Source organism: Cnephaeus nilssonii (genome assembly GCF_951640355.1).
Source record: "Cnephaeus nilssonii genome assembly, chromosome: 22".
NCBI classification, from domain to species: domain Eukaryota; kingdom Metazoa; phylum Chordata; class Mammalia; order Chiroptera; family Vespertilionidae; genus Cnephaeus; species Cnephaeus nilssonii.
The window spans coordinates 13,909,409-13,920,621 of NC_137093.1; the positions used below are offsets into that span (position 1 = coordinate 13,909,409).

General features: G+C 66.1%; 2 protein-coding genes across 5 annotated transcripts; both read left to right on the top strand.

Moving 5' to 3' along the window:
- Window positions 1-218: 218 nt before the first annotated feature.
- SEPTIN5 (septin 5) lies at window positions 219-8,740 on the top strand. Of its 4 annotated transcripts, XM_079762516.1 has the most exons (12): window positions 226-293; window positions 435-445; window positions 4,859-4,955; window positions 5,068-5,154; window positions 5,423-5,546; window positions 5,653-5,787; window positions 5,930-6,047; window positions 6,179-6,280; window positions 7,018-7,114; window positions 7,201-7,336; window positions 7,570-7,672; window positions 7,793-8,729. In XM_079762516.1, the coding sequence occupies exons 1-12, from the start codon at window positions 251-253 to the stop codon at window positions 7,847-7,849; spliced, it is 1,110 nt and encodes a 369-aa protein (XP_079618642.1). In that variant the 5' UTR covers window positions 226-250; the 3' UTR covers window positions 7,850-8,729. The 4 variants fall into 4 exon arrangements, with proteins under 4 accessions (XP_079618640.1, XP_079618642.1, XP_079618641.1 ...); XM_079762514.1 differs by having other exon boundaries at window positions 219-445; window positions 7,793-8,737; XM_079762515.1 differs by lacking the exons at window positions 226-293; window positions 435-445 and adding an exon at window positions 3,388-4,228.
- A 175-nt stretch (window positions 8,741-8,915) lies between these two features.
- Window positions 8,916-10,155, top strand: GP1BB (glycoprotein Ib platelet subunit beta). The gene is made up of 2 exons (XM_079762517.1): window positions 8,916-9,041; window positions 9,309-10,155. Exons 1-2 carry the CDS (start codon window positions 9,032-9,034, stop codon window positions 9,905-9,907), a joined length of 609 nt encoding a protein of 202 aa, XP_079618643.1. The 5' UTR covers window positions 8,916-9,031; the 3' UTR covers window positions 9,908-10,155.
- The last annotated feature ends 1,058 nt before the right edge of the window (window positions 10,156-11,213 follow it).

Sequence of the window (11,213 nt, forward strand, 5' to 3'; positions counted from 1 at the left end):
GCCGCCAGGCTGCCGGCGCCGGGACGGGTGGGGGGCGCCGGGGTCCCCGCCCCCGCGGGCCGCGCCGGGTCGCGCGTGGGCGCGGCGGGCGCCGATTGGCTGCCGGGCGCGCGGGCGGGGCGGGCGGCGGCGCGCGGAGGGCCGGTCACCCCGCAGCCCGGCCTCGGCCTCGCCGCTCCTCGCCGCGCCCCGCCCCGCCCGCCCGCCCGCCCGCGCGCCCGCCGCCGCACGTCCCCCACCGGCGGCCACCATGAGCACAGGACTGCGGTACAAGAGCAAGCTGGCGACTCCAGGTGAGCCTGGCGCCCGCCCGCGCGCGCCTTTGTCCCCGCCGCCCGCCCGTCTCTCACCGTCTCTCTCCGTCTCTCCCCCGCCCGCCGGCCCGGAACCGCCCGGACCCGGACGCCGACCCGTCCCCGACCCCGACCCAGCAGAGGACAAGCAGGTACGTGCGTTCCGCCTCCGACCACCGGGCTGGCTGTCACCTATTGTGGCACCCACGCTGCGGGCGCCCAGGAGAGACCCCGCCCCCGCCGGCCCGCACCCCACCCTGTCGCGATAACCGATTGTCAGCCGGGCGGGCGGGCGGTGCTGCAGTGCCCAGGGCTGCGGGTGGGAGGAGTGGGCACCATGCTGCCGCGGGGCCTGGCCTCTGACCCTCACAGCGGAGCGCGCACTCCTCCCAGGATGGGTGGACCGGCCAGGTGCCCTCCCACTGGTCCAGCGCCTGCATCCTCGGGCTGACCTGGCCGCCTACTGAGGGTCCAGAGTGAGGCCATTGGTTACGGCAGGCCACAGGCTGGGGGCCCCCGGGGCGGGGTCTCTGTGTTCATCAGCCAGCACAGAGACCCTGAGCAGCCCCATAGGGGAGCCTTCGCCCACCCCACCCCACTCCTCTGCCTCTGACGCCCCTTTCTCCCTCCACACCAGTTGGAGTGGGCTGGTCTGTGGCCAGGCCTCTTCTCCAGGCTGGGAGCCTCCAGGGCCTGGTCTGAGTCATCCCCGAGCCCAGCAAGGGTCTTCCTACCTCGTGGCCATCCGAAGCCCTTGGCTTGGTCTGCACCCTCCCGGACCCGGCAGGAGGCTGGTCTGGGCACCCACTGTGAACCCCAGGCGGAGTCAGGGTGGAACAGAGCTGGAAGCCCAGAGAGGGAGATGGGGGTGGGCGACCTGGTGGGCTGGGGCTCTGGAGCAGCCCTGCTGGGGCCTCTCTGGCTTGTTTGTGGGAGAAGAGACAGGCCCAGCCTCGCACCAGGGTGGCCTGGCAGCCCTGGTGAGGATGGAGGCTCCTACAGCAGGCAGATGCTGGGTGGAACCCCGAAGTGCGGGCTCAGGGTGAGGCAGGTGGGCTAGGCACAGCCCAGTTGGGAGTCACTGGCAGCCTGATACCAGTCTCCTGGCAGGGACACACCCTGCCCTGGGACTCCTGAGGTTCGTGGGGAGGGGCCCCGTGTCAACCTCACCCTGCCAGTGAGGGGCTCCCCAGGGAGCCCAGGCCGGGAACTGCCTCCCCATCACTGGCGGCTTGGACACTGCCTGAGATGCAGGGACACACACCGCCAGGCCATTGTTTGAGGGAGAGAGGGAAGGCCTGGGAGGTCAGCCCCCATGGCTTCCGGGCCTGCAGCCACTGGCCAGGCAGTTGCCGCCCAGCACCACCTAGGGCCCTTCTTGCCGAGGTGTGAGTTCCTTCAGGCCTGTGTCTGCCCCCCCCCCACCTTGAAGTCAGCTAGGTGCCAGCCTAACCCATCCCCTGCCCCTAGGACCTGAGGGAGAGGGCACCATGCAGCTAGCGGGGGGAGGGCGGGAGACCCGGGAGCCGGGCTAGAGAGCCAGGTGTTTGGGGCAGGAGCACATGTGGCTTTGCTGTTACCGTTGTTGGTGTTACTGAGCCGCGGCCTGTCCACACTCTGGCCACTGGAAGGGGGTGGCTCTCTGTGCTTCCACCCCATCCCAGGAAGGAGGGCGGGCTCTGGTGGCCCTCTGCGCCCTCCCTCCAATCCCCGCCCAGGCTCAGGCAGTGATGGGGGCTCTCTTGGCTCTGGCGACTGCTTCCAGAGCGGACGCGGGTGATTCTAAGAATGGAAATGCCTCGAGAGTCTCGGGCTGCAGGAGGAGGTGGGCGCAGCTGTGTCTGGGGCTCGGGAAGCCCTGAGGAGGATTTGTTGTGCTTCAGGGCCAGGGAGAGGCGGTGGCTGGGCCCCTTCTCCGGGGCTCTCCCTGGGAGCCCGCTGGCCCGGTCTGGGCACAGTTGGGTCATGGGGCAGGCAAGCTGGGAGCTGGGAGTGAGACTCACCCTCCCGGCCTGTGCCTCCCAGAGGCTGGGCCTTACCAGTGGGGACGATGAGGCGATCTGGGAGCCACAGGCTCTGCTAGACACCGGGCTGTGGGGTGCGGAGGCTCCCTCTCAGCCTGAGCCCAGACCCAGGTCTGTCTGTCTTCCTGGAGATGCCCTGGGCCTGAAATGCCAGACTTCTGGGTGGGCGTTGGGCTGAGCGCCATGTCTAAAGTGGACTCAGCCCAGAGGCCTCCTGCAGGTCAGCGTGGCCAGTGAGGAGGCTTTCTTGGAGCCAGGACTGGGGGCCTGTCTGAAAGAGCTTGGGGCCCTGTGGCTCCCCACTCTCCACACTCTCCTCTCAGATGAAAAACTCCCCTGTTCCCCGCTGTGGGCCGACTCCTCATCAGGTGCCAGCGGCTCCAGGCCCCACGGCAGCACCACCAGCCTGGCCCAGGGGACAGAGGCTCCTCATCCAGGGCTGGGGAGGGGGAAGCTGCGGGGCCTCCTGTCCCTACTGACACACACAGTCTAGGGGGGCAGCCTCTTCATACCCCAGAGCTCCTTGCCAGACCTCCCTCCCGTTCAGATTCTAGGTGGGAACTGGAGGGGATGGGAGGGCTTGGTGCTCAGGAGACCACTGTGGTTCCTGGGTGGCCACATCGGGGTAAGGGCTGAGCTGCTGGAGCTCTCCGGTCCCTGTGTGCCCAGTTCTGTGGGTCAGAGCAGTCAGAGAGGCTCAGAGGGAATGGCTGCGGGGAGAGGGGGGGGTCCCACTCCACACACCTCCACCTCTGCTGGCAAGAGCTTGCTGGGGACAGCCATGACAGCGCATTCGTGGCCTTCAGGTTAGTGGAGCGACATGCTGGCCGCAGCTCCCAAATTTCCAGAGGTGGAACGGGGTAGGTGGCTAGAGATCTGACTGGCTCCTTCCCGCTCCAAGTCTCCTTGGGCCTGGGAGGGGGTGGATATAGCAGTGGGGGAAGGGAGGGTGGGGACAGGTCCAGGCTCAGGAGGTGGGCTCTGTCCTCGTCCGTTTCCCTCACATGTCTTGGGGGCCACGCTGGTTACGTAGCCCCAAACATACACACAAACACGCACACACGAGGGGGAGGGGCAGTTCAGCCTCCAGCCGAGGGGAGGAGGCCGTGACGGGAGGGGTGTGCCCGTGGGTAGTCCGGACGCCGTGTCATCGCCGGCGGTTTTGGGTGGAGTCTGCGAGGGAAAGTGGGGTGCATGGGCCGGTCGCGAGTGAGTGCGCGTGGGGCCCCGGAGCGGCCTTCGGCGCCCTCTGGCGGACAGACGCTACAGCGCAGCTCTGGGGGGCGGGACACAGCGGCCACAGTCCCCCCCTCCCCGCCCCCAACGGCCCGCCGGTGAGACCCGACCTCCCCTTCCTCCCCTCCCCCCGCCTTCACCCCGCTGTCCCGGCGCCTGGACCGAGGCCGCGAGTCCGGCCGCGGGGTTCCCTGCCCGCGCCGCGTGCCCCGCTGCCCCCCGCAGCAGCTGTCGGTGGCTCCGCCCGCGGCCCAATTTCCAGGCGACCGTTTCCCGGCGACGGCGGGCGGGGCGACTCCGCGCAGCCCCGCCTCCGGTTCGCGTGCGGAGCGGGGCCGGCGGTGGCGACGCCGCGCGTCTCGGGGCGGGTCCGCAGAGGCAGGGGGATGGCTCGCGCGGCCTCCGGGGTCGGCGGCGCCCCGGGTGGGCCACGTCTGGTTTCCCGGCCTCGGTCCCTGTGTCCCTGAAACGGGACCGAGAGCAGGGCTTCGAGGCACTACCGCGTTTGAGTCCCCGCCGAGAACGTCGGGCCCGTGTCGGCCTGACCCGGTTTGGGGTCCGAAGGCGCCCGCTGGGTCTGGGGGTGTCGCTGTGATGGATTCCCTGGCAGCACCCCAGGACCGCCTGGTGGAGCAGCTGCTGTCGCCGCGGACCCAGGCGCAGAGGCGGCTCAAGGTGTGTGCGGCGGGGAGTGGAATGTGGGTCAGCGTCCCGGGCCCTGGGGTGCGACGGGCCCACGGGGTCAGGTCCACAGGTGGTGGGCGCGGACCCGCGGGGGCGGGGGAGGCTCCGCGCCGGGATCTATAAATAGCCCTGCTCCAGCGCCGCTGCAGCCGCCACCCCCGCGGCTGGATCCGGGCCACGGGGCCTCCCACCCCCTGGTACACTGGCGAGGGGTGAGTATTGAGGCCAGGCTTCTCCTGCCCATGAAGGGCCTGGGCATGTCCCAGGGGTCTCAGTGTTGGTGTCCTCTGTCCACCACTCGAGGGAGGACACTGCCTGTGTCCGCTGTGGCCAGACATGGCTCCCTCCACACACACACACACACACACACACACACAGAGTCTTGGGACCCTGCAAAGCCCCTCCTTGAGGCTGGGGCAAAGGTGCCTTCACCAGCCACCCCCTGACCTGCCTTCCCACCTCCAGGCCTTTGCCCACAGGCCTCACCCCTTTCTGCCATTGAAATGCCCCACTCTGGGGACTCTGTCCTCTGCTGCCTCTTTGCCGGAGCTGGATGCAGAACGGCATGGGGCTGCCCAGAAGCCCCAGGGTACCCCTGACCTGCCCTGCCCCTACCCCCAGGATATTGACAAGCAGTACGTGGGCTTTGCCACGCTGCCGAACCAGGTGCACCGGAAGTCGGTGAAGAAGGGCTTCGATTTCACGCTCATGGTGGCTGGTGAGTGGGCCAGGCTCCCAGGTGGGGTGGCTGGGGCCACTGGCTGCCCAGGTTCTGTTGGAGGGCGGGGGCGCTCAGACCTCATCCGACTCCTTCACGTATCTGTGGGCAGGTGAGTCGGGCCTGGGGAAGTCCACACTGGTCCACAGCCTCTTCCTGACCGACCTGTACAAGGACCGGAAGCTTCTCAGTGCTGAGGGTGAGTGAACCCCAAGCTGTCCTGGCACTGGTCACCATTCCCTCCTGTGTGACCCCTCTAGGGGTGCCCTTCCAGGCCCATCCCCCCTTCTCCCTCCCCACAGCATGGGGCTTCTGGTCAGGGTCCAGAGGAGTGGCCTGAACCACAGTCAGGCCCTGAGGCTGGGGCCAAAACACTGGGATGGATGAGAACAGCATCCTGGCTGCCCAGGGTGCGGGGGAGGCCCTGTCAGCGAGGCACCTCCAAGCTGCGTCTGTCTCCCCCGCAGAGCGCATCAGCCAGACGGTGGAGATCCTGAAGCATACGGTGGACATTGAGGAGAAGGGCGTCAAGCTAAAGCTCACCATTGTGGACACGCCGGGCTTCGGGGATGCTGTCAACAACTCTGAGTGGTGAGGCAGGCCTGGCTGGGGGGCAGTACCTGCCCAGCTGACCCAGCCTCCCCTGGTGCCAGCATGCTGCCCTCACAGCCCGGCCTCACGCACCCTCTGCCCGCAGCTGGAAGCCCATTACCGACTACGTGGACCAGCAGTTTGAGCAGTATTTCCGTGACGAGAGCGGCCTCAACCGCAAGAACATCCAAGACAACCGGGTGCATTGCTGCCTGTACTTCATCTCTCCGTTTGGGCACGGGTGCGTGACTGTCCTGAGGCCAGGGGCCACCCGCCTCCTCAGAGAGCCACCAGAGCCTCCATAGCCATTCCTCCCTGAGCCCCCCCCTCCCTACCCCACCATGACCCCAGCAGCCCCTCACCGCCCTGGCTGCTCCCTGCAGGCTGCGGCCGGTGGACGTGGGTTTCATGAAGGCTCTGCATGAGAAGGTGAACATCGTGCCCCTCATTGCCAAAGCTGACTGTCTGGTCCCCTGTGAGATCCGGAAGCTGAAGGAGCGGGTGAGCGTGTGGCAGTGGGTCTGGCCCAGGACTTGGTTCCAAGAGCACCAGGGGTGCTGACCCCGGGCATCCACACACCAGGCCCGGGGGACTTTGCCAGCCCTTAAGCTGACAGCCTTGCCCCACTGCAGATCCGGGAAGAGATTGACAAGTTCGGGATCCATGTGTATCAGTTCCCTGAGTGTGACTCAGACGAGGACGAGGACTTCAAGCAGCAGGATCGGGAACTGAAAGTGAGTATGCAGTCCAGCGGGCGGGGAGGGAACTAAAGTCCAGTTCACGTGGCGCCTGGAGGAGGCAGGGTGCCCAGGTCCCACTTGGGGGTTGCAACAGCGGTCTTTAGCCTGGGCAGTAGAGTCTCTTCACCTAGCCCGAGAGGACTGGGGTCACCCATGTTCCTGCCTGCCCAAAGGCACAGCTTCTGGCCAGCCCCCATCCCCCCAACCCTACTCCTTAGTCCCCTCGTGAATCACCAGCCACTGGTTGTGTATGCACTGGCTCCCAGAATTCTGTGCAACAGAGGATGGGGGTGGCTTTGAGTGCCCCAGCACCTAGAGTGGTTATGACCAAGGTCAAACTGGGGACAAGTGGTCACAAGGCCAGGAGCAGGGTTGGGCAGACCCTTGGCCCCAACCAAAGTCAGCAGGGATATCACTAGGAGGCATAAACTCGGTTATAGGCCCTAGGACAAGCACGTCAAACTCGCGGCCAACGGGCCACATGCCTCATTTAAGTTAATGCCGGCCGCGAGTTTGACATGCTTGCACCTAGGATGTAGTCTGCACCAGCTCTGGCCTCAGCCAGCAGCAGGGAGGCTGGAGGGTGGGAGGGGTTTCCACTAGGATCTCTTTGGGGAGAGGCCACTGATGGTGATGCTGGTGGAGCTGACCAGGCGCCGAGTGCCCATGCCCCTCTCCAACCACTAACCCATACTCATTGGGCGTGAGCCCTTGCACCTGCCCCTCCGCAGGAGAGTGCGCCCTTTGCGGTAATCGGCAGCAACACGGTGGTGGAGGCCAAGGGGCAGCGAGTCCGGGGGCGACTGTACCCCTGGGGGATCGTGGAGGGTGAGTCCAGGCATAGGGCACCGCAAGCTGGGTGGGAAGGCTAACCCTGGCTGGCGCCCCACCCACTGCACGCTCCTGCCCCACAGTGGAGAACCAGGCGCACTGCGACTTCGTGAAGCTGAGAAACATGCTCATCCGCACACACATGCATGACCTCAAGGACGTGACGTGTGATGTGCACTATGAGAACTACCGCGCACACTGCATCCAGCAGATGACCAGGTGACCATCCCCCAAACCCGGACGTGCACCTCCTGGCCTCAGACACACCTCTATAACCAAGTCGTCCTGGCTGCCCACCCAGACTTGAACCTTGCCCCAGCCCCCAAATCGGCTCCCCAGCACCTTGTCCCCCCAGCCCAGCCCAGAGGTGTGGGAGCTCAGGAGGGCAGCCTTGGTAGTGGTGAGGTTGGCTGGACTGCCCAGCAGCATTGTTCCTCTTGTCCACCCTGCAGCAAATTAACCCAGGACAGCCGCATGGAGAGCCCCATCCCCATCCTGCCACTGCCCACCCCCGACGCTGAGACGGAGAAGCTTATCAGGATGAAGGATGAGGAGGTTGGTGGGGCATGGAGCTGGGGTGGGGGTGGGAGGAAAGGCTAGCGGCTGGGAACTGAGCCAGGACCCTCCCATCTCATTTCTCACCCCACCTTCTGTGGTTCCTGCCCCACTTCCCAGCTGAGGCGCATGCAGGAGATGCTGCAGAAGATGAAGCAGCAAATGCAGGACCAGTGACCCCTCCCCAGCCCTACGTTGCCATGAATATACTGCCAGTTTCTGGACTGGCTCTTTCCACTCCTGGACCCCGACTGGCCTGGATTCGACCCTGGATTCATCTGGATCTCTGACAGGCCTGGATGCAACCCCAATCCCAGAGTGGCCTAGACCCAGACTGTTCCTGACCTGACCCAGAGACGTGGGGTCACAACCCCAGCCATCCCTAATTTATTCGCACCATCAGCCCGTCCCCTCATTTGTATCTGTTTCCATGGGGCCTGGGCAATGGCCCTCACTCTGGCCTTGGAGGAGCAGGAGCTAGGTTGGGCTGTGACTTTTGAGATTCTCTCCCCCCACCCCATCTCAGAAGGTCACGGCCCTCAGGCTCCAGGCCCTACTCAGGCAGAAGAGGGGAGCAGATCCCCGGGGTCTCGGACCTATTCCCCCACCCAGTGTCACAGCACAGACTTGGGAGCTGTGTCCCCCTGCTCCCGTGGGCCACCCAGCACATGCTGAGACCTCACTTTGTGTGGACGCGGGCCAGGTCCTCTCTTCCCTCCTCACCCAGTAGCTCAGCAGGCAGATGGAGCAGCGGAGGCACTTAGGATCCCTCCAGACCTAAGGAGGCCAGGATGGCAGCTTGGGGTTGGGATGCCTGTGACAGCCCTGCCCCTCCCCCACAGCTGTGGTTTGGGGAGGGCTCCAGGAGCAGTGGGCTGTGGGCCATCCCCTGGCCACCCCCATGCCAAGACTGCTGTTCCCTGCCTGCGGCTGGGGGTCCTTCTCCCCAGCATCATTGTTGCCCTGGGTTCCCTAGCCCTTGGCCCCGTCCACCATCCCTCCACCCGCATGAACCCTTCCCCAAGCCCCATCCTCCAGTTTTGTTAAGTTGTGAATGCCCTCCTGTCCTGGTGACGGGAGAACAATGTTGGTGAACGTCGCTGCGGGTGTCCGAGTGCTCCTTTTGCCCCTGGGCCGCGTGGGGGAGGAAGTTCGGGCGCGCTGGCCCCGGCGATAGGGCTCTATCAGCGGCCCGCAGCGCCTGCGGAGGCAGCCGTGGGGTTATTTCTGGCCCGGGCAGCTGTGCTGTGGTCGGTGTACCAGGAGCGCCGGGGCCTGGGAGGGACGTGGCGGCCTTATCTCCTGGTTCTCGGGCAAACGCCTCCACTCCAGAGCAAGCCGGGCCGCCATCCTCTCGCCATGGGCTCTGGTGAGTCTGGTGGCGGGGCCAGGCCACACCCTGAGCAGAGTCGGGTTGGGAGGCCCTCCAGTCGTTTTGGCAGCAGTGGGGAGAGACTGGGGTCAGACTTAGAGGAAACTTGCAGCCAGTGCGCGGGTGGTCGCGGTGGCAAGGCTTGCGAGCAGTGGGGGAGCGCGGGTCTCCGGGGCTGGAGGTCAGGCCCGGCGCTCTGGGTGCTGAGGGACCCACCCAGCTGCCCAGCAAACCACCCGGCTCACCGCGGCGCTTCCTTTCCAGGGCCGCACGGGGCGCTGAGCCTACTGCTCCTGCTGCTCGCGCTGCTGAGCCGCCCGGCCGTGGGCTGCCCCGCGCCCTGTCGCTGCGCCGGGACGCGCGTGGACTGCGGGCGCCGCGGGCTGACGTGGGCCTCGCTGCCGGCCGCCTTCCCACCGGACACAACCGAGCTGGTGCTGACGGGCAACAACTTGACGGCGCTGCCGCTGGGGCTGCTGGACAGGCTGCCCGTGCTGCGCGCGGCGCACCTGAGCGCCAACCCCTGGCGCTGCGACTGCCGCCTGGTGCCGCTGCGCGCCTGGCTGGCCGGCCGCCCCGAGCGCGCGCTCTACCGCGACCTGCGCTGCGCCGCGCCCCCGGCGCTGCGGGGCCGCCTGCTGCCCTACCTGACCGAGGAGGAGCTGCGCGCCGCCTGCTCCACCGGTGCGCTCTGCTGGGGGGCGCTGGCGGCCCAGCTGGTGCTGCTCGGCCTCGGGCTGCTGCACGCGCTGCTGTTGGCGCTGCTGCTGCGCCGCTTGCGAAGGCTGCGCGCCCGCGCCATACACCGCCTGTCGCTGACCGCCCCGCTAGTGGCGGAGCCGGCCGGTGACAGCGAGTCCTAGGAGAAACGGACCGGCGCTGAGCGAGGTGGGCCTGCCAACTGGACAGGACCCTGCCCCAGGAGCCCTCGCCCTAACCTGGAGGCCACTCTCCTCCAGCCAGGCTTCATCTTCCAGGCCCCGCCCCGTCTGCAGGTCCCGGTCCAGCGGGCGGTTGCTGCAAGCCCACCACTAAGCCCTGGGGACCAACTGCAGCCCAGACCCTGCGGGTCCCTCACGCCAAACTCCAGTGCAGAATAAACCCTAACCCTTCTCCCGATCTGATCCGTCTCTACACCTGCAGCCTGGGGACCCTCTTTCCAAAACCACAGAAAAAGCTCTGAGAAGCAGTTCAAGGGGACACTCACCTTCCTTCACCCCAAATAACCTCCAAACATGCGGTCAGTGAGTAAACTCTCCCCAGCCACTGACTCACAGAAGTTCAAGTGGGGAGGGAGCCCCAAAGGACAATGACACACTCGGGTAGTGAGGACACTGGGGAGAGTGGGGACACTGTGGGCAATGAGGGCTCTGGGGACAGTGAGGACAGTTTGGGGACAGTGAAGACACGGGACAGTGAGGACTGTGTTTGAACAGCCAGTAAACTTGTAGCCAGTGTGCAGAGTGGTTGGGGTGGTCAGGGTGGCGAGGCTTGTGGACAATGGGGGTCGCGGGTCTCCAAGGCTGGAGTCAGGCCTGGCGCTCTGGGTGCTGAGGGACCCCACCCAGTTGCCCAGCAAGCCACCCGGCTCACCGTGGTGCTGTGGAGACAGCAAGGAGACAGTGGGGACATTAAAGACAGTGTGGGGCAGCGAGGACACTGAGGGCAGTGGGGACATCAAAGACAGTGTGGGGCAGCCAGGACAAGGGGGGGCAGTGGGGACACTGTGGGGAGAAGGACCCTGGGGAGTGAGTGTCCTGGTGGGGGAGGGGGCGCTGTGAGGACGCTGTGAAGACAGCCAGGACACTGTGGGAACAGTGGAACCCTGTGGGAAGAGTGATGAAACTGTGGGGACAGTAGCACACTGTGGGCAAGGTTGGACAGCATGTAAACAGGACACTGGGGACAGCAATGACACAGTGGGGAGTAAGACACGGGACACTGAGGACAGTGTGGGGCAGAGGACAGTGTGGGGCAGAGAGGACACTGGGGACAGTGTGGGGACAGTGAGGACCCGGCACAGTGTGGGGACAGTGAGGACAGTGTGGACAGTGTGGGGACAGTGAGGACCCGGCACAGTGTGGGGACAGTGAGGACAGTGTGGAGAGTGTGGGGACAGTGAGGACACTGGGGACAGTGTGGGGCAGAGAGGACAGTGCGGACAGTATG